We start from the raw sequence: 22,728 nt of genomic DNA on the forward strand, positions 1-22,728 counted from the left end.
TATCTAGGTCACTAGAGCAAGCTGGTTCCCAGTAGCATATTAAACGAATCCGCAGCATGATGTCAGCCCGTGAAACAGACCCTCTTACGTTCACACTGTAGGAAAAGCTCGACACCCATCCTGAACTGACCGGTCACACGTCACTCGTGACCCCTCACACTCCTGGGAACAGAAGAGAAATGCTGAATTCCCAGACTGGCCTCCACACAAGGACACATTCTTCCCCAAATGTCTCTAAAGTGCTTAAGCAACTGCTTCTCCCAAGAGTTTTGAAATCAACTAAAAAGGAAGTGACTTCTCCCTTAGCTTTGCGCTATTCTCCATTTTTTTTTTAATTGTGCTGTTTTTCTCTAGTAAAAACCATACACTCATAATGGGATGCCCAGTGTCCATCTAGGGTGACCGTGAGAACAGAGAGAGAGCGGATAGAAGGGACAGCACTCATGCAAGTGTACAAGGAGTGGGCACGCTGAGCCTCCGTCCCTGCCTCGAGCAGATTTCCACTGGGGAAGAGGGAAGAGGAGAGAGCCGGACATGCCGGACATGCCATGCAAAGGCCATCAATGCCAGGAGTTTCCAAGCCAGACTCTGCAGCTGCAGTGGGCAGTACTCCAGCTGTGACCACCCTTAAGCTCAAGGCCAAATGCAGAGCGGGAGAGGAAGAGCGCCCGTCATCCAGTTCCCACCATGTGCTCCAGGCAGAGCCAACGGACAGGGTGGCCACTCAGTGCGTCCCAGGCACAGCTGACCACCACAACTATGGCCTACCACCGCAGTGGTGAGCAACACTAAGGCTGAGGAGCTGGGGGTATATAGCTTAGCAACCGAGCATTTGCGCGTGCATCCCTGGGTTCTAATCCCAGCAATGGAGGAAGGGACAGATAGCCGTCAAGAGAAGCTTGTACAGTATTACACAAAAGCTTTGATGTGGCCATGCTTTGTGACTTCACTGTTATAAGGAATTGTCAAAGAGAGAACATGTAGATCTTCAGCACTAAAACAAGAAATGACTGGGAGATACCGGCCACCTTGATCTAACCTGACTGGTACACACCAAATGCAGCCATCAAATTATGCCACCGTGCCTAATAAGTATGTACCAATAGTATGCATCAAGAAAAAAAAAACTCATCCTCTCTAGCCCCCAAAGTATTTTAACTAGATATGGAATTTTAAATCGAGTCTGTATCTGTATAAAGAAAGGCCGTATACAACAAGGAAAGCCGTTATGACTATGCTCTCCAGAGAAACTCAGAACTTGAAGAGGAGGAACAAAATGCCATTGTTTATGAAGATGAAAGAAGGCAGCATGCAGAGCCTTCTCGGCGCTGACGTCAGCCATTCCAAATTAGGCTCGACACAGGGTTTCCTGCCGGGGGAAACCCAAAATGTTTGCTTACCGTATTATCTACAGCAGGCACATAAAGATCTCGTAAAACGTGGAAAGAAAGGGCTCCTTTGTGATACCTAATCACGTCCCTGCTCTTACAAAGCTATAAAAAGAGACTAAGATTCAACTCAAGTCTCAGCCAGAAAGTCACATAGGAAGTACCTAGAACACTTGAGGTTGACAGCGTAGGGACTGTCTAAATTCAAGGGATGATTACCAATCACAAAAACTAGAATGAACATAAATGTTCCTAAGATAAATGGCCACAGAAAAGACCCTATTATCAAAAGCAATCACGATGGACAGGGGTGTGCCTGCTGCAATTCTAGCACTCGGGAAACTGAGGCAGGAGGATTGATGCAGGTCTGAGGATAGCCTGGGCTACATAATGAGTTCATCCTGAATGATGAGTTGAAATTCTGCCTCTATAATAGTTATCTAAGAGGCTGTAGAGATGGCTCAGTGGTTAAGAGCACTGGCTGCTTTTGCAGAGGACAAGGGTTTGGTTCCCAGCACCAACGTGGTGGTGGCTCACAACCATCTGTAGTTCCAGTTTCAGGAGATTAGATGCCCTCTTCTGGCCTGTGTGGACACTGGGCACACATGTAGTAGACCTACACACACGCAGGCAAAACTCACTTATTCATAAATTAAACCAAATATTTTTTAATTTAGCATATATGAAATAAATTTTAAGTGGATAAATTATGACTGTTTCAATGGCTAATCTAGTACCCCTGTTTCAATCAAACTTTAACTGAATTTTCACATTCTAAACAAGAGGATCTTCAAGGGAACCACAGCACATGCAAAGATGGTTGCTTATACCTGGAGCAAAACCTGGGTTGGACGATCTCCATGAGTTTTCATAGATAACGCAGGGAACTGGATGATTGAAGAGTGCAATCCACCCTCTACCTCTTCTCTGAAAGTTATTCAGTCAGTGTTTGGCATGCAGGAGACAGGAATACCCCCACGTAAGGGGCAAGGACATGAACACATCCTACAATCTTTACATGTTGAAAAATCGTGGGCAGAATAGAGCCCAGGTTCCTGGCACAGGCTTAGCCCTTGAGGCCCCATTAGCGCCTGGCTGATGCCTCTGCTCCCAGCTAAGCCGGAACAGGAAAATCTCTACCCTGGACATGATTCCAAGCCAGCTGCATCCCTCTGTCATCTGGTGCCCTGAGATGTTACTTTGCACGCAAGGCTGAACAGAGCTGAGAGGTAAAAGCCGTGCATTTTTTTGTCCATAGCTCCCAGTGCATGTGGTTACTGGGAAGCTATTTGGGATGCTGGGCCATGGTCAATGGGGGACCACGGTCAATGGGGGACCACAGCGCTTAGCCAAAATTCCACAAGTTCAATCCCTTGAGCTTAGCCAAACAGGCATCTGCAGGACCATTTCCGGAATGCGATACTGCTGGGAAAGTTGTAGGCAGGCTGTAATCTGTGTCACCGGGTCATGGAAAAGCTCCTGTGACGGGGCCCCTCTGGGAGCTCCCTGCATGCCATGTGTTTGACACAGCACTGCTGGAGGGAGAGGGGACAGGAGCCACACAGCTGAGAACAGCTGAGGCAAGAGAAGGACTTCTGGACTCGGGGCAGCCCCTCAGCTCCGTTTCAGGGAGGGTCAGGCCTGGGAAGGACTTCTGGACTCGGGGCAGCCCCTCAGCTCCGTCTCAGGGAGGGTCAAGCCTGGGAAGGACTTCTGGACTCGGGGCAGCCCCTCAGCTCCGTTTCAGTGAGGGTCAGGCCTGCCATGCTAAGCTCACAGGGTCCAACAGGAACCTCCACACTGCCAGCAAGCTAACCGTGGGGCTCACTACAGCGAGGGTAGTGGGGAGACACAGCGGACCGTTCACTCAACCCAGGAACAACCAAGAGCTGCAAACACCCTCTTATCACAGACAGAGTCAAAACTTTCCCATGAAGTCAATCGCCAACAGCAAACTGACCACGATGGAGGTCACTGACGGAGGAAAAAAAGCAGCAGCAGGTTCCCATGCTGGAGGCAGGAGGCTGCCTCTATGCTCACCAGGTGCTGCAGGCTCTTCCTTCCCTGCCTGTCTTTGACCTTCAGTCAGAAGCTCCTGGAAACCAGAGGAGGTCCCCCCACACCTGCAGAGTATCTGTTTGCTCAGCCTTGGGATCTGAGCTACAAGCTTGCTAGTAAGGGCCCCCTCCTCCACGGCTCTCAGTGGATGCCAGAGACCTTTCACCCCAGCCCCTCTCTGGCCCCCTGACACAGGTAGCTCCAGGAAGCTTTACCTGCAGGGCAGTGGCATGCACCCCTTGGGCACACAAAGAGATCCCAACTAAATGTCCCCTCCTTAGAGAAATCTAGACACAGCGGACTTGAGGAAACCTTGGTCTCTCTTGGGCAGCTGCTCCTCTGTGGCTCTGTCTGACCACCAGAGGGCGCACTGGATCTACACATCTTCAGTAGATCCAGGCTGTTACCACAGCAAGAGTGCATCACAAGCTGGGTGCAGTAGCAGGAGCTAAAATCCCTGTACTCGGGAGGCAGAGGCAAGAGGAGCTCCATGTCAGCCTTGGCTACGAGAGACCCTGTCTCTCCTCTGTACTCATATATGCATGCATGTGTGTCTATACACACATTCAAGAGCACAACAGAGACAAATGAGTTTGACAAAGACCTAAGAGGTCTACCTAAGAGGTAGAATTGTCTAGAAAAAAACTTAGATTAGAACTGAAAATTTATGAAATGAAAAGCCTAAATACTGGGGCTATAAAGCAACAAGGCGCTAAAACTGTAGAAGCATCATAAACTATGGATTCTTCTGGTTTTCCTGGTGAATATTAATTGTGATATTATTAATATGATATTAAATGAAGATATCCACTCCTCCCAGTCTCCACTCTTGCCTCCTCTCCCTCCTGCTGGTCCCTTCCACTTTGCATCATGGGTATATCTTAGTTTGGCTTTTGCGTCGACTTTGTAAACCGAGAAGATCTGGTTTGTTAAATGATGGTGTGGTAATAGCACATGGCACAGAACGTAATTAAATCCTACAAACGGGTACCAAGGGGGCACAGGGAGTTCCTGAGTCCACAGTGGCAGCCCACCACACTGCCAGCGAAACATCTTCAAAGGTTTGCCTCTGGCTCCCTCCCTCGGGTTATAGACAACTATTTCTTAAGGGAATTTCATCCACTCTCCTGGCGTTTGTCAACTGTAAAGTGTGTGTGGCTCATGGGGAGGAGGGAAAGCGGTCAATCTAATTTTTGGTAGCTTCTAAAGAGGTGGTAACACAAGCCATCTCAAAAACAACTTATCGACATGAGCTCTCTTGCAGCTTAGAGTCACTAGTAAAATGCACTATCTGCTTCTCCTCTACCGACTTACATATACAAGTCAGGCATGGAGGTTCACACTCAGCACTCAAGGCAACAGAACTGCCACAAGTTCAAAGCCAGCCTGAGCTACACAATGAGTTGTAGGCCAACCTAGGCCACAGAGGGTTGCAAAGAAAGAAAGAAGAAAGAGAGTGAAAGAATGCATGAGTGAATTAGTGATTGGTCAAATAAATAAATAAACATTCTTTTAAAGCAGAAAAGCAAAAGACCTACATGGTGCTGAGTGGCAGGCTGGGAACTCTGGTAGCCGTGGCCCTGGGTGATTGTGTGTGTTGGGCAGAGCAGCAAGTGGGGGCTGAGTCCGGTCACCAGGGCCAACGGAGGCAGAGGGGAGAGGCGTTATCTAATATGCCCAGAACTGACCAAAACCCAGGGTAAGGTAAGCAGAGCCTGTGTTCTGCTTGCTTTGTTCTGTCCTGATTTGTGACACCATCCCACGCTCTTCCTCTGGCACAAAGTCCCCTGGTGGGGTCTTTCAGGTGGGCAGGGAATAGCATCGGAGGCTACACTAAGTTCACCCCACCCAGGCGGTCACTCTGGGGAGGCCAGGCCACACAGCAAGAAAGCACCTCAGTGTAGACATAAAGCAATGCCTCAGAATGCTGGCCTGCCACGGCTCGGACACCCCGATAAGTGTCCCCTTAGCCCCCAGTCCAGGGGACACTGAAACACCCCAGCTCTGACTTTTTACTACTAACCCCCCCCAATCAGGATACTCTTCCTTTGATGAAGGCTGTCCTGGGAGATCAAGGTAGACGTTAGAGGAATGTTGGACTTGCTCCTGATCTGGGCCGTAAGAGCTGATGGCCCTCAAGGGCTGCCCAGAACTGCCAGATGTCACACTCTGTTGGCAATATGCCTGCCCCTCTTTTTCCAAGTTCCAGGAAAATCATCAAAACTCTGTGCTCTGGCTTAATGGGGGATTTATTTAGGGAAGGGCTGAGACTTCAAGAACATAGATAATTGATAACAAGACTTCACAGGGGGTTAGCTCTTTCCTGAGTTCAGACAAGAAAAAAATATATATAAATCTTTTGCCCATAAAGATAAGTTTGCTTGTCTTTGTTATCTCTGAACCAACAATTTAAAGAGTGTGTTCTGCGTTAACGGGAAATTTGAAAAATACCCTCTGTTCCTGAGGAGCCCTCGGAGGGTGAAGACGTTAACTCGAGTGCGTGTGGGTGTGACGGGGTCTTGAAACAAAAGTAGGACATATAAATGTCAGGAAATGCCAGTCTGGCCATGGCTTTCTGTTTTTGTCGGTGGCAACAGAAAACATGAACAATACCAATGAAATAAATATCCTGACAAACCAGGCTCAGTGCACATATCCCGGAACCCAAGCACTCGGAGACAGGAGGAATCTGGAGTTCAAGGCTACGAGAAACTCTGTCTCAAAAAGAAAAGGAAGGGAGAGAAGGGGAGGGAGGGGTGGAGGGGAGGGGTGGAGGGGAGAGGACCCGACCCTGAGAGTAACATCTATAACTAATAATATGAAAGTATATGACAGTCTTTGGAATTAAACATGAGGGAACTTGCCAGATATCCTCAAAAGTAACTTAGGATATATAAAATGTTTACTAGAAAAACAAGAAAATAATATGGGGGGGGGGGGGCTGGCTTTTCAGCCTGCCCTGCAAAGGGCAGGCAGCCATGTCCAGGAGTGAGCAGGCCCCTGAGAAGTCTTCTTTTGTCTCCGCTTCATGACTTGCTCTGACGAAGAAAGAACTTCAATCAGCAATGAGAAGACTATGGCCTTGGCACCAATGCCAACCAATTGGATTCTCTAAAAACCAGTTTTCCCATGGGTAAATAAAGATGCCCACCCTGCCTGGCTGACCTGGCAGCAGTATTCCAAGGGTCAGATTTGAGCAAGTATTCGGTTACTTCCTGTTTGTAAGACTGCGACACACCAACGCATCCCCTAATGAGGTCCCAGGACTCAGGCTGCAGCCCACACAGATCTGATGGCGTACACGCTTGGTGTCCACCCGTAACTTCCCTCCCTCAACAAGTTATCAGGCAATTCTCAGCGCCAGACCCATTTCCCTCTGGGATCCAGTGTGGTTTCAAACTCCACTAACCACACCCCAAATCTGAAAGACAAAGGGCTTCTCCAAGTGGGTAAAAAATGAGAGCAGTCAATTCTCCCCTTAACACGAGGCAGCCTGTGGATTCACAGGGTCCAGCCTCGTGAGCCTGGGAAGCCACTGTCCAAAGGACCTGAGCCAGAACATAAAGCGATTTTAGTCTATTTTCACTAACGTCCCAGCTCCTTCAAACCACGGGCACTCAAAGAAACACAGCAAGGAGCTGAGCTTTTGGGTCATTTTGCTTGGGATCAAAAAAAATCTTGATTTAAATGTACGTGAAGAAAGAAGAAGCCATATCAGTGCAGAATGCCAAGATGAGGAAGGGCCTCGGCGCCTGAAAATGGCTTCCCTGACCTGGTCATTTCACGGCGTTTCCAAATTGACATACACGTCTTTGGAAGCTGGGGTGAGGCACACTTGAAGCCAGGCCCTGGCCCAGTTATATATAAAAAAAAATAATAATTTAAATTTAAACTCTTTGTGCCATTTTTACTCGGCTTATTTTATAGAGGTTTGTAAAGTCATACTAAATTTATGGTATCATTTCCTGCTTTTATGTTCTTAATTACTCAATACTGATAGATCAAATGTTAAGTTCTTTGGCTAGTAACCAAGATGTGGGAAATGAATTTCATTACAGTTTGCTAATTATGAGGCAGTGACTTTCCCATAAAATAGATTATAGATGGTACAGTCTAAAACCATGACATTTTCCCATTTAATTTGCTACTCAAAAAAAAAAAAAAAGATTAGAAGGCCGATGACCAAGTGCAGCTGTGTTAGAGAGACGGAGAGGGACGCCTCGCTCCAAGGGTCCAAGGTCTGAGGAGCAGACCTTGCAGCTGAGGAGACTCATCAGCCAAGAACCCAAGCGATCCCCCCACCCCGCCCTTTGTCCCCCAGGTCTACAGTTGCTCACTCTGTGGAACCTCTGAGCTCACACATAGACTTCCAGACCAACAGAGGCACTCAGGGCCTGTCCATCCTCCCGAGTCCTTAGAGACGCCACAGCAATGGCGGGTCATACAGGAATGGCGAGCTCACCCCACCCCACCCCACCCCCGGCCTTGAACAGCTACTTTGTGAACCCTGTGATGAAGTGCCTCGCTGTAATAACTTCAGCAGCAAAACGCTGGACAGAGTACCGAGTGCCCCAAGCACGTGTATGGCACATCTGTCACTGGGCAGGCAAATGCCCTTAGAAAGCCAGATGTCACCTGCGGTGGGTGCTCACGGGGCTTGAAGCAGCACAGGCTGTGCATAATAAGGTCCCATATATAAGCTGTCTAGAAGTCTAGACCCTGTCTTGATGTCAGCACTGCCTGTCTGTCTGTCTAACTATCATCTATCTATCCATCCTTCCATCCATCTATCTATGTATCTCTATCCCCCCTCTCCCTTTATCTGGGACATTGAGAGAAATATGCCCTAAAGAATGCACATGCATAGTCCCAGGCTGGATAAACAAATGAAAGACACACACTGTGGGCCTCGAACGCCACCCATGAGCTCACAGGCAACATGCAACGGAAAACCGCTCTGTCCCCTCCCGTGCCCGTGACCTAGAACCTGCCCTTCTCTTTAGCTCCTGGTCCTTACCTAACCATAAAATCGGAGAAACATCTGACAAACCCCCTCCAGATGAGGGACAATTAGAAAAGTCACTGAAGGGAGTCGGGCTAGATTTAAATACTCCCTTTGAATCCTAGCAGTCGCTTCCCGTCTCTAAGGAAAAGCATTTGGGAGATAAAACACGAAGCTCTAAGTAGATTAGGAGGTAGAAATCAGGACAGGGCTCCCCGTTGGGCCAAAGAGAAGAAACCCGCCCAGATGTCAGCAGCTCCGGACACTTCGCTTCAGAGCTGGCAAGATGAATGAATGATGAAGGTCCACTGCAAAATACTGCTGAATCACAGGGCCCTCTTCCCAGAACACATCACTGGAAAAGCATTTGACCCTGAGGAAATGTCCACTTAAAAAGTCACCATCATGGCTGACCTCCCTCCGCCTCAAGTCATCTCAGAGTCCTGCAAGCCACCACATTCCAGTTCTCCTCGCTGATAAAACACTGGACAGGCCATTGTTCAGGACTCCTGTGACACCAAGACAGGCAGGAGTGACCTGAGAGGTCACAGATCTTTCCTGTGAGAGTCACAAGGAAGGAATATAGGAGACAGAAAGGTCCACACCTGGCTGCAAACACAGCCGCTCTGTACTGTCCACCTCAGGATGCAGGTGCAGGGATGACGAAAGCAACGCCTTCCCCAGGTGGACCTCGAGTCTGAATGCAGGATTCCTGAGTTCTAGTCCCCAGGTGGTGGTCTGAAGAACAAGGAAGCCTTTGGAAGGTGGTGGGGTCAGGGGAGAATCAACACTCTCAGAAGTAACACCTGTCCGTGAGGAAGCCGGCTGTCATCAGACAAGGAATCCCTGATCTCAGACTTCCTGCCTCCAGAACTGTGTTTATAAGTCATTTAGTCTCGGGTGTTTTGTTACGGCATCCCAAACAGACTAAGACAAAGAAAATAATCCTGATACTACATAAGATGTCAGGGCCCCTAATCCCCTTTTCTGATATTCACCTCACAGAACTGACTTGAACCTCTGGCCACAGCTCTGGGGTCCCCACACTCAGTTGGTGTTCACCCCCAAACAGACCACCCCCATTCTTCTGCCCTCAGCCACAGGTCAGGAGCAAGGAAGGAATTCTGGAATACTGGGGACTAGACCAGGTGAACCTAGGCTGTGAGCAGGCAGAGGAGGGAAAGGAGACTGGGAAAGGTCGAGTAACTCAGGGAGGAACAGGAGAGAATGTCATAAAGAAAGGTAAAGAGATGGTCTGGGGCCCAGGAAACAAGCCTGTAAATTCCCCTCAAACCAACACCATCTCAGGCCTCAGTTGGTAGCATCAGGCCTTGGAATCTCCAGGGCCCCAAAATATGTTGCTCCTCAATAGAGACAAGCCATTGAAGACCCATGAAAAAGAAAAACATCATTCACTTTAACCTCAATCAGATGCTAGAATGTTATGGTTAGCTCGGCTGGAAGTCCCCTCAACTGTGTGTTGCTTCTGCCCTGGCAAAAAAAAAGATGCTCAATTAACTGTCCCTCTTTGTCTCTGGAAGAAGAAGGAAGTGTCCCCAGTGTAAGGCAGGATGGTGAGCGCAGGAGGAGGGCGCCCTCCGGCACCAGGCTGTGGGTTGCCGCCTGCACCAGCCTGTTCCCGGCGCCGTGTGTGGCCCAGGAATGGACAGCATGGACCTCTCTCTGCACCAAGGACCTCTGAGCAAGACGCCAACCCCGTGGGGCTCCTCATCCTTATCAGCAGGAGACAGAGTGGAGAGTACCACCCGCATCACCCACGGGGATGAATCATGATTATTGTTTACAAGATAAATCAGTGGGAGGGGTTCTGGAGAAAATATCCCAGCATTCTGAAGGGCTAGAAGAGTCTAGGGAGAAGAGTCTTCAGGGCCCTTCTGTTCCCCCATAAAATGAGGGCCTGAGTAGATCAGCATGACACAGGAGAGTGGGACAAGGCACTCCTGCTGTAAAGCAAGCTCCCACAATGGAAACGGAGCCTTCCACAACGAGGGTAAACTGGGCGTGCAGTGGAGAAAGAAGCGAATGAGGCCACTCACAGGCCATGCCTGAGCATGCTGCTGTGTGTAAGGGGCGTGTGAGTGCACAGCTGGACTGCCTCCACAGCTCCCATCCTCTCCGTTCGCACTGAGGTGCTAGTTCTCCAGCGGTTGCCCCTGCTCTCCTCAGAGCCCGAGCGTCGGGTCCCGCTTGGAGCATCTCTGTACCATTGTCAGATGACTTCTCCTTCCACTATGGCTATCCGGTAAGGGCCACCTGCCTTAGCGACCAGTGCCGGGGGGGGGGGGGCACAGAGACCCCACAGAGGGGAGAGGGAGGAGGGCTGGAGTGCTCAGAAACCTCAGAAACCTTCTGTCTCAGAGGGTTCGTCTTCCAGAGGAAACCATGTCCAAATCAATCCTGGAGCCAGGTACTTTAGACCCTGGAATTCATGCCGCTTCAAGAGCCATGAGCCTCTCACCCAGAGCCACGAGCTGACCTCTGGATGGGACATGCTTCAGCAGGACACTGGACAAGCCTTCGTGGTCCCAGGAAATACGTGAGAAAGTCCCAGCCAGCACCCATTTCTGGGAGCACCCTTCCATTACTAGCAGATGGGTCTATAAGCAGGACAAACGGGACTAACTCCACTGAGGGACTTGTTGCCTGGAGCAGCCTCCTTGCAGACATCACCCCCCACCACCACCACCCCAAAACACCTCCACCTTCTCACCCCAGAACCACATGGAAAGAAACTGAGTCGATCGAATGTGGAGCCAGCTAAGCATTATACCACTATAAAGATGCATAGTTAGCCAGGAGGTATGCTGGACCACATGCGGGCATGGAGCTGAGGTGAGCCTTTGACATCATAATGGATTGCCAAACGGGGAAAAAAACAAGAGAGACCACTTCCCCAAAGCCATCTGGTCTGCTCATTAACTCTGACTAATTCTCCCCTTGTTTAGCTGCCCACTGTGCCCCAACCACGTCACGAGGACCCGGGGGCTCTGGTAATGTCATTCTGAGGATGTAGCTCCCAACACCCATGCTCCGTCTCCATCATCAGCCTGACTGCTGCCCGGAAGTATGCTGTGTACTCGTGACAGCAACCAACAGACAAGAGGGAAATCCAGTGGCATTTTCATTTGTTGGGACTTATGGTAAGTCTTTGATCTTTAATTAAAACATAAAAACCTCATTTTGTCCCCTTTAAAAACTCTCTTCCTGTCAGCCAGTGTTGTGCTGGACTCCCATATACAAGAAGAAAAGACAGTAACTTGGCCATAGATAGCCAAGACAAGAGCTGCTGATGCCTGTTCCACAGTGTGGCCTCATGTGAAATGCCAGGCTGCTAAAGCCACAGGCTATCACACTACTGAGGACTGGCTGTGGGTTAGAATTCCATGGCCAATCTTCCAGGAAAGCCCACTTCCAATCAGGCATGAAGCTGAACATTTCAGATCCAGGACTATCTATCACATTCAGGGGCATGGACTTCTTAGCCAGAGACTCGAGCCAACCTCTGGACCTAATTTCAAGGCACTAAATTCCCTACTGCTGTTTCTGAACATGGGAACCGAATGCATTTACTATGTTCCAAGCTGTGCTGGAGAAGGTACGTTCCAAACAGCTGCAAGTGTAGAGCTGTGGGGAGTTACCCCAGAGCCTGACGGCCTGAGAGGCGCACGGCCAAGGGGCACATGGAGCTAATGTTGAGACCTAGGCAGATGAATATGAGCAGTGGCAGAGGCAGCTCCAGGTCCCTCAAAGGGTACTGATACACCAGGGAGACAGAACAGGACACAGGGGGCAGAATGAGACACACCCACGTGGGCATAGGTCCTTTTATCGTCTTCCCTGTGGCAAACTGTAAATATGTGTCCTGGGATTCCGGTAATTTTTATAAAAAATCCTTTTAAAATTCTATCCAAAAAGGACACAAGTAGGTGGCTGTGGGAATCCATGCCGATTCTCACGATCAGGGAGCCAGGGGATGATTCATGAGCAGTGTGAGGAAATAGGATATCAGGACATCTGGAAAAAATCTTGGCATGACAAGACACACCAGACACACATGGAAAAGGAAGAGCATATGCTGGCCCCTATCACCCACCAAACGGGAAGGGAACATCCCCAGAGCCTAGAGACAAACATGCGTAGCCCAGAGTGCTGGAGCCAGACGTGATGGGGGCCCTGGAGCCCTGCCTTCTCAGAAATGCAGAAGCATTTCACACAGAAGCCCCTGGAATTAAGGGGTGCTGGCCAGGGAGAGGGGAGTCGGGGCAGCACTTGGATGGCAATGCACTACAGGAAGAGCAGTTGGCATCACAAGAACACTGAGTATTCTGGAAGGTTGGGACACCCAGTACAGGAATCAGCTTCTGGAAGTCACAGGATAATGATTTTGGAAACGGATGGAAAAATTACAGGTGAATTAGAAGCGAATGACTGATGCTTCCAGAAAGACCTCCCAAGCGTGCCCAGCTCACACTTCCTCCAGCAAAAGCTACAAAGCCCACCACAGCTCTGCTGTGATTGACAGGCCGTCCAATGTCTCTCAGTCTGGGTCCTGGGAGCTGCTGGCGGGTCACTTGGTCTCAGTCTTTGTCTGATTGCAGGGGTTTAGCTGGGTGTGAGGCTGGCCTGCAGTTTGTGGACCTGTCATGATTTGAGGCAGCAAGTGAATGTTCCTCACGCTTATCACAACTCTAAAAATACTGGCACCGTGGCCATGGCACGTGTGCACACCCCGCGGGAGCATTTAACTGCCTTAGCGGGACTTGGGCTTTCACACTAGCTCTGGGTATGTGCTGGTCTGAGCAACTAGCCTGAGCGACTTGATAAAAGCCACTCCTTGTGAAATGGAGGAAAGAGTTCTGAGCCACCTGAGGCCAAAAAAAAAAAAAAAAAAAAAAAAAAGTGTGTTTTGCCCCCATTTCCCAAACTCTGTCCTCAGAACCTTCCCAAACCAAAGGACGTGTACTGATATCCTAAAGGCAATGTAAAGACCACATTAGGGAAACTCTAAACAGGATGCCATTGCCTCTCCAGACTGTTCAGAACCCTGACAAGCAGACAGATGCCCTGCCATACTCAAAAATGCTAGGGACATTCTTAGAGACACTCAGAGCACAAACTAACCTTTTGCCTAGTAAAAAAGTCTTCTAATATTTTATGGTGAGCAATAGCATTTCTTTTGTGAATTTTGATTTTATACACTTCATACATTGAAAATAAAGAGTTTTCCTTTTTAAATACACTAGATTCTGCTGATCAAAACTCGATGAAGTATCTTCTCAAAGAAAGTATTTAGTAAATTTACCTATTCCTATGAATAACCTGTTGCTTATTCAAATCAGTTAAGTGGCTCAGCATTTCAAAGAAGCTTCACAAAAATCTCTCATCGGCTACACAAAAGAATGTATTGCCTGGGTCGCAATGGGTTACCTCTAACATTTAAACACTATACTTGGCGTAGCTTAATTTGTGGGAAATAAATTTACAATATTCTATTTCACATAAAAAGATAACCTTGTCCTGTCATCCTCAATGAATTCAATTATACACAGACACAAGGAATAACAAGGAATAAAAGCGAGCCACTAACACATATGTAAAGCACAATATATATTTGTATGTTTGTATTTCACAATAAAATCATGACCAAAGTGTTTTCTTTTTTAAAAAAAAATCAACAAAATAAATACATTTATAAGTAAAAGATTACTGAGTTCTCCAAAAATACTAATAAAGTCAATGCTTGCCTCAGAAGAGAATGTCACCCCAGACCTAATGATGACTAAGAGCAAATCCTGTGTGTTTGGGATGTAGCAAGGAAAGAGTCCTGTATCTTACAAGTGATGTTATGGCCTAAGGCATTTTTAGTGATCATCACAGCATTGCCCAAAAATGACTAGAATGCAAGCCTCGACGCTCTTGGAATCAGAGAATTTCCGGTTCTGAGGCAGGAGGCATGGCAACCTCTGGCCCTGCAGCGACAGGAGGGAGGCAGGCGGGGGGAAAGAGCACTCAGATCTGCAAGGCTGGAAAATTCCAGCTCTCCTTAGGGTCGGCTGGGATCAGAAGTCAGCACTCCTTGTGGAGAGGGCTTCACTGCTACTTCGCACGTCCTTGACCCTGTCCTCTGAGCAACCGGCAAAGGCACAACCAAACACAAACTGACCAATACCACACTCCCCTCGATAGGCAGAGGCATGCCCACGGGAACCCTAAGGAGCCTGCAGAATGTGTAGGGAGAGTGTATCTTCCACTTGAGTTGGAAGAAGGGAGTGGCCATGGTGTTAGACTTGGGTCCTGACTGCATATATGCGAAGTCCACATTTGCTGGCAGGGAGCAGAGGCGGCCGCATGCCCAGTAAGTAATGAGGGGTCACTCACTGGCTCTTAACCAGAGTAATGAATTCCCCTCAAGGTCACCTGTGTGCCAGTGTTTCCCATGGGAATTCTCACTGAGAGGGAGGTGCAGCCCTGCATCTCTCGGTACACCCTAAACAGGTTCCCTTGGTGTAAGGAAGAGGCTTTTCCAAGATCAACTGAATGATATCACTCTGGGCAGGGTCCCCACAACCTGTCTCCTGGGGGGAGAAACTGGAACTCAGGCACAGGACCGGCCTGTTCAGTTCCCTGTCACAGTAGGATCCCCTGTGGTCTGTTTGCCTCGCAGGCTGACAGCCCCATTGACTCTCTGGAAACAGGACCTGGAAGAGCTGCCTGCAACCCCAGGGGAACAGGCTGGCTTCTCAGGTACTCTCCTGATGCTGGTGCCACCACTATCAGCTCAGAGGGCGGCACAGATCTGCAGATGCTCAACCAGGTAGACTCATCTTCCTACACTGACATTACAAATGAAACCAACCATGGCTCTGACTAGCAGCTGTTAAGACTGGGTAAATCCAGTAGGTCTTGATCCCCTACCCCAAGACATAGTTATATCCAGGGGCATCTCTATTTGTCACAGTGGAACAGTGTGCTTCCCACACTAAATGTGTAAAGACCAAGGAGGCTGCAAGACATCCCTAAATGCACACAGACCTACTGCACACACACAAGATTGTCATACTCCAAATGTCGTGACCAAGTCAAGAATCCACACTAGCTGTTTTCTTCCATGGTAGAGGTACGTGTCACGGTAACACGTAAAAAAGCGCTCATCACCATGCACGAGCCGGTGTGGACGCAGGAGACCCAGCCTCTCCTCTTCTTTTCCACTCTGACACACCCAAGCCTAGCTCTAGTGTCTGTGAGCAACAGCTGCTGTCTGTGTGAGGATGTCTGTTAAGCCAAACAGGGGACCTGAGTGTCGGTGTTATCTACGGAGGCTCAAGCCCCAAGCCAGACATCCACCCGGTAGGGGCAAAGCTCTCCTGTGCATGCTTGCCTCGAACACTACACCAAATGCTTCCCAGATCTCCAAGCTAGAAATAGAAGAATCGCTTCCAGACTGGCCCTTTCAGTCCTGATATGGCATGTACGGTAGACAGAGAGACAGCTGGGGGGGGGGGGGGGGCATCCTGCGAGATGACGCTAGCTCTGCGGTACACAGCAAGCATGTGGAGAGGGGTCATGAATCACAGACAGCGTAATGAGTAGTGACAGGGTAATGTGTTTCCTCCCACATCTTTGGCAAGGGTCTGGGGAACCACTGGGTTCAAGTATTCTATGAAGATATGGGATACCCACGCGGTTTAATTAAGACTCTCTGTGCGCCCAGGACCGCAGGACGGCCCCCTGCATGAACCACTAAACAAAAAGGCTAAGCTTTTCTACCATAGTGTTCATCAACTGGGCATAGGCAGCTTCCAGGGATTCATGAAAATAAATTAGCTTGTCTTTCCACCTATGTGTGATGCCAGATTCTAACCTATAAGCAAACAGGCCAGGTGCAGGGAGCATGAGGTGACCCTAATCCTGCTTCACCCAGGAAGCTGTCTGTCCTTTCTCACTCCAGACCACAGGTTACTGCTTTGTCAGGACACCGATGTATGCCTCTGCTGCTGCTTCTGGAATCTGGCCTCTTGCTTGTGACTTTTTTACAGGAGGAGCCTCTTAATCCTGTAGTTTAGTCCAGGTTCCTCCTTTGGACATTGCAGGGTGAGAAACAGTGGTAGTTTTATACAAATAAAAACTGCCACGGTAGGAGAAAGACTCCTTTAGCGAGTCGTGTTCCAGCAACGCATACACGCTTAACTCGCAAGCATGAAGCAAATGCCAGATGCCTTTACCTCCCCAAAGGCTAGGAGAGGGAAGCCTTATTAAGCAAGAACATCCAGGCCCTATCAGTTTAAGATAGCATTCCCACAAGGCCATCTCTGAGGACAAAAAGCCACTGGATGCAAGGCCAAGTCAGCTACCTTGAGTATAGCGAGATCTTCCAGACAGCTGGGAAAAGAAACTACTCAGGCTGGCTCTGAAAGTCAGCGAGAATGGCTTGATGTCTGGCATTGTGTGGACTGCAAGATGACAGCCTTCAGATCTACCTGTAACTCCTCAGGAACAGAAGACACAATCTGCAAATCCCATCTCCAGGAAGAGCCTGACACAGTGCAAAGCAATGTGGCCATCAGCCCCAGATAGTCCAGTTCCCACAGAAGGGACTGGGGCTGTAACTGACCGAGTGTTCCTCGGGGGACATCAGAAAGCACATCTCAGAAACTGATGGAAACCTTTCTTAGGCTCTGACGTTCTCTCATGTAGGTAACTATTCTCTCTCTCTCTCTCTCTCTCTCTCTCTCTCTCTCTCTCTCTCTCTCTCTCGTGTGTGTGTGTGTGTGTGTGTGTGTGTGTGTGTGTGTTGCTCCCATCCTATTTCTAAGAACAACAAACCAAAATGAATTTAATGTGTCGACATTTTAGAATATCAAAAGAATGCCCTTTGGAACTGAAGACATTGGTGTGCCATTTAGGACCCATGACCACAAGCACCAGACTTCTACCGTGTGGTCCGGGGGTGACAGAAAAGGGAACTTTGGGGTGGATATCAGCAAGCTACATTATATACATGTAGGAAATTGTCAAATAATAAATGAAATTACATTTAAAAAATAAAAGATGAGTTTGGCCCGCCAAAAAGAAAGAAAAATTCCTTTTTCTAGATCCATAATTCTTAAGTAAGAGGGTAGAGAGCTTGTTCTGATAACTGGCATTTTGCATCTGAGAAATAACAAGCACTCCTCATTTTCTTTTTTTGGTTTTTCGAGACAGGGTTTCTCTGTGTGGCTTTGCACCTTTCCTGGAGCTCACTTGGTAGCCCAGGCTGGCCTCGAACTCACAGAGATCCGCCTGGCTCTGCCTCCCGAGTGCTGGGATTAAAGGCATGCGCCGCCGCCCGGCACTCCTCATTTTCATGGTTTTTGTTTTGTTTTTTGTTTGTTTGTTTTTTGGTTTTTCAAGACAGTGTTTCTCTGTGTAGCTTTGCACCTTTCCTGCAACTCACTCTGTAGCCCAGGCTGGCCTCGAACTCACAGAGATCCGCCTGGCTCTGCCTCCCGAGTGCTGGGATCAAAGGCGTGTGCCACCACTGCCCGGCTGCACTCCTCATTTTTTATAAATAAATCTAGACAAGTATGTAAATGATGAAAATTTGTTTTAAAAAACATTAATTTGGATAGAAAGCCTTCAAAGCATATAGGCACTTTTTTTTTTTTTATTTCAAAAAAAGTGCTAAATTTAGTCCTTATCCATCAATTCCAAAAAGTGTCATTAAGTCAAAAGACACTGTCCCAGCACACTTGATTCCCGGCCTTCAGTACAGGGAGGGTCTCCAGGCTCTCCTGGCTCCTTGTCACTGATTAGGAGGATGCCTGGAGGGTGCCTGTTACAGTGATAAGGTTGCTCAGAACACTGTTTAAACACTCTGCTTCCCTGTGCTGCTCCTGGGAAACTGTTGAAGCAGGAAGCAGGTTGACCCCCGGGGACTGATGATCGTGTTAGGCTCACGCTTTGGGGGGAGGGGCAGCAGCATTCAGACAGGATCATGACGTGTGTCCACTCACCTTCTGTCCCTTCACGCCATGACAGTCACATTTTCCACAGCCAGAGCCGCCACAATCACCCTGAAAGAAAGAAAACAAGTTTCAACAGGAGATCCCTTTCAAAGTATGGTCAAGATGCGAACAGAGAGCCAGCGAGATGGGTCAGCCCTTGTCCCCAAGCCTGACCGCCCGGGGTCCAACCCCCAGGACCCACACAATGGAAGGAGAGCACTCACATAATGGAGGGGGAGTTCTCTGATTGCCACGTGGGTGCCACGGCACAGGCACACATCTCCACCCATAATAAATAAAGAAACATAATTTAAAAAAAAAAAAAGATCTGAATTATGACATCAGCATCCAGTTACGAGGCAAATCCCACCTATCTATCATTCGTGAGACCCCGCAGTGACAAAGCCTGGAGGTGACCAATGATGAGCCACACGCTCCATAGAGAAATTCTTGGGTTCTAGGGATCATGGCCTTGGACTCAATGACACATGTCACAAGACTGGTTGTCCCTTGTCTATTAGAAATGGACTCACCTAGGGATTATGTGAGCAGTGTTACAGGGCAAAGTAAAGGCCCAGCTCTGATTTAGGAGTTTCACATCTGAGACCACAAGAGAACAAGGACTCCATAAGGTGGGCTCTGCTTGTCCCCTGTGTTTCCAGGGACTTAGAGACAAGCAAAAGACTCATGAAAGAATCAACAACAGCTGGAGATAGGGGCATGTTCAAACGCCCAATGAGAAGCCAGAAATCATCATATCTAAGGAGCACCTCCATCCCACAGGTACGGAGATGAAATGAAGAGCATGCAAAGATGAGATTGAAATCAGAACCCAGCCCGGCTTCCAGGGCATTAAGTGGCCAACAGAAGAAAAGACGTACACACCACACTTCACAATGCTCCTGGCGGAATCCAAGTTTTAAACCACTATAGACAACAACATGGTGTTAAGAACGGTGAGGAGGAGCCTTTTAGCAAGCTTTACGGGGGCATTGTGTCGGCTCAGAAATAAAATTTAGACCCATATTCTGCTTCAGGTGGTAACAGTCCCTTCAAAATAAAAGTATGCTATTAATAGTCCCTGGCTCATGAGATGCCTATATTTTTAACAGCATCCTCCAGGCTCCGTCACCATGGAGATCCTCTGCCCAAAACAACCCCATCTGGAGACACTTATTTTATGAGTTAAAGCCGAACAAGTGCCTCCAAGACGGTGAGCTGTTCTTAATTTTATACTTTGGAGATGAGGACACTTGACAGCTGGCCAAGTAAAGCCCAGCGGTCAGGATCTGTTCCTCAAGCTGACTCACACCCCAGCTATTTCAGCATGCGCTCTCACAGCCCTCCTGACATTTCCAATCGCTCCCTGCGCTCTGCCTGCCTCTGAATGTGCATTTCTGTCGCCACCAGGGCCCAAGTCTTTAGCCTGGACTGAAGAGAGACCATCCAGAGCACACAGAGAAAAACACCAAGGGACTTCACTGACTGCTGACTTATCTGTCCCCACCTCTGACCACCTGGGTCCCATGACATGGTGATTCAGTCCGGGACACCCTGAGCCTTAGCCACAACCTGAGCTTAGTGTGGAGCTGTCTCGGGCTGTTTTATGAAAAACCTGCCTGGGTAATAAAGCCCACACTAAGAAAGGATGTTCCTAATTAATTAACCAGTGCCAGGTCACCCATTGTTGAGCCTGCCTCGGCGTCAGCATCAGGGACACCAGGAGGCAGGCAATTCCAAGTCCCAGGAGCCGCAGGCCATCCTCCTCACTGGGACCTGCTGTTGCCCAAAACCTTGTGCTCGGAAGCAAGGGTACTTCACCCCACTTATGAAATTCTGATTATTCTCATCCTTTCCCCATTGATTTCACCCAGAGAAATTAACCAGGTAAGAGACTGCAGGGTCCCTGTGAGAACTGGCTCCCACCCACCTACCCTTAGCAGAGAGTCAACAACAGCCTGAGGTTACCAGATTTTCTATGTGACAGACAATGGTCCTTCCTAGGAACTATCCCATTTGAAGAGACTCTAAAGACAGCTGTGTGATGAGGCTGGGATTCTCTGTCTGAAATGCTGCTGCCATCTAGGATGCTCAACTCCATTCACTCTGAAGGAGTTCTTCAAATCAGTTTCCCGGAGTCAGTCCTATAAACATCAGTGGATTCCGTAAGGTACAGGGGACACCCCAACCCCCACCCTGGGCAGGGATGATGAAAGCCAAGGCTAACATTACAGAAGCCCTGAGGTGAGTGAGTAACCAGTGGGCATCTTGTCTGGAACCTACTTCAGGTCTTAAGAAACTCTTGACAGAATCTGAAAACAAAACCAAATAGGTAGAGTGCCCCTCCCCCCAATAGCCGAGACTCTATGTTACACACAAAAAAAGTCTAATCCCAGAACCAATACATATATCTTTATTCACATGGGAAATCTTTATTTTTTTAGGCACACAGGAAATCTTATTACCAGAATTCTGGTCCCCAGAAGAAAATTCAGAAGAATTGACTGTTCTAGTAACATCTAAATTACAATATGCGTTTCAGAAAAAAAGGAGGAGGAGGAGATGTGGAGGTGAGAGGTCGAGGTTGACACAGGGTCTCTCCATATCATCAGGCTAGCCTAGAACTCCACATACTCTGCCTCAATCTTCTCGGGGCTGGGATTACAGGCAAACACCACCAGACCCCCAAAGAGACAAGCTGGAGACCACACTTTCTTTGTCATATTCTGGGTGGCCTTGCATCTCATGGAAATAACTTGATTGAAAACAACCATCAAGTTTTAGAGGAAAAAAAAAAAAAAAACAGCCACAAATCATGTGATACTTGTTGACTTTGTTTAATAGGATTTAGTTTGAAATGTCACTATTCTGGTCCTTAATGATTTCCATTTTCATGAAGTGGCCCTTGCTAAATTTCACCAGACACAGGACACAGGGCTGATCTGCAGTTCCGGGGCACAGAGTTAAAACCAATACACATAGTACCCCGAGGTCCCCTTTCAGTCAGGGTTGACATTTACTTCTGAAATAACTAGTGGAAACAAAAGCCTTGTTCACAAAGTCTTAGCCATGCACAGCAACCTATCAGGCTGCAAAGGGGCCCCTGACTCCATGACTTACACAGATGTCAGGTGATGGGGAACCTCACATGTTCGGGGTTGTCACGAACTTCACAACTTCCTGAGGCCCCTCAGCAAAATGGAAAGATGTGTGTGGTTTGGGAGCCCAGCAGTGCCCCCTTGGCTCCAGATCTGAGGGACTTTATGAGGCCTGCTCATTCTTCTCCATGTCTGGAGCACATTGGGCCAGCCACATCCACCAGCTCCCAGCCCATCTGTTTCAGATTCTAGAACGGGAGGAACTGGAACATTCTGTGAATTGCACAGTCCCTTCCCTTCCTAGGGTCAATTAGATTAGCGAAGTCCTGTTCTCTCTTCCCATGAGATACAGGCAGGAGGAAGTTGGTCAGGAATGCTGCCCACTTGGGGCCCTGGAATGTGACCACAGAATCTCAAAGGACAAACCATGTGAGACTTGGTCTCTCTCACAGAAGTTGGCCATCCACGGCCAAGAGAGTGGACAGACAGCCCGGGCACACAGGGATAGGCACCACAGAGAGGTCTCGCAACCAAAACGCAGTTACACTTTCAAAACTGGAGAGAACTGCATGAAAACCGCATCACTTCCGAAAGTCCTCTTTGCCACCTCCCACTAGACACATCCTGTGACCCGGAACAGCAAGAGCATGAAAATCTGTCCACGTGGAAAGCTGGAGAGAAAAATGTGTTTCCAATGCCCCGCGTTGTGGTTTAAGTGATGAGCTCTCCCTTGGGCTCAGGTGCGTGACTGCTCGGTCCCCAGCTGGCGGAGATGTCTCAGTAGGGCATGGAGCCCTTAGGAGTCAGGGCCTCAGTGAAGGAAGTGGGTCAAGAAGAGTGGCCTTGAGGCTGGGTAGCTCAGTTCTACCTCTTTCTCTCTCTCTCTCTCTTTCTTGATCCACCAAAATGAAGAGTCCCACCTATATGTCACTATGGAGCCACCTGCCGCCTTGCCGTCTCCACGATGGACTGTCTCTTGGAAATATGGGCCCAGATAAACTCTTGTCCTCTTTAAGTTGCTTCCTGTTGGGTACTTGGTCACAGCAACAAAAGCATAACCCGTCCCCCAAGGCCCCCTTCAGACATGGGTGTGCACAAAGCTCCAACAGCAGAGGCAACATTAAACAGAAGCAGAAGGCACAATAACCAAGGAATGCAGAGAGCCCCACGAAGTAATC

The 22,728-nt window shown here is 48.6% G+C and overlaps 1 protein-coding gene across 2 annotated transcripts in view; it reads right to left on the bottom strand.

Moving 5' to 3' along the window:
• The window catches only part of Col4a1 (collagen type IV alpha 1 chain), a 118,397-nt gene that overhangs the window by 51,840 nt on the left and 43,829 nt on the right, over nt 1-22,728 (bottom strand). The window contains exons 1-2 of one of the 2 annotated variants that reach the window (XM_037211578.1): nt 18,677-18,757; nt 18,462-18,521 (exon numbers count right to left, since the gene is read on the bottom strand). In XM_037211578.1, coding sequence (XP_037067473.1) covers nt 18,462-18,521; nt 18,677-18,742 — 126 coding nt within the window. In that variant the 5' untranslated portion in view covers nt 18,743-18,757. Of the gene's footprint in view, nt 1-18,461; nt 18,522-18,676; nt 18,758-22,728 lie in introns of those variants that run through there. The other variant, XM_028872302.2, reaches the window with a different exon arrangement.

Source organism: Peromyscus leucopus, chromosome 17 (assembly GCF_004664715.2).
Source record: "Peromyscus leucopus breed LL Stock chromosome 17, UCI_PerLeu_2.1, whole genome shotgun sequence".
Lineage (NCBI taxonomy): Eukaryota > Metazoa > Chordata > Mammalia > Rodentia > Cricetidae > Peromyscus > Peromyscus leucopus.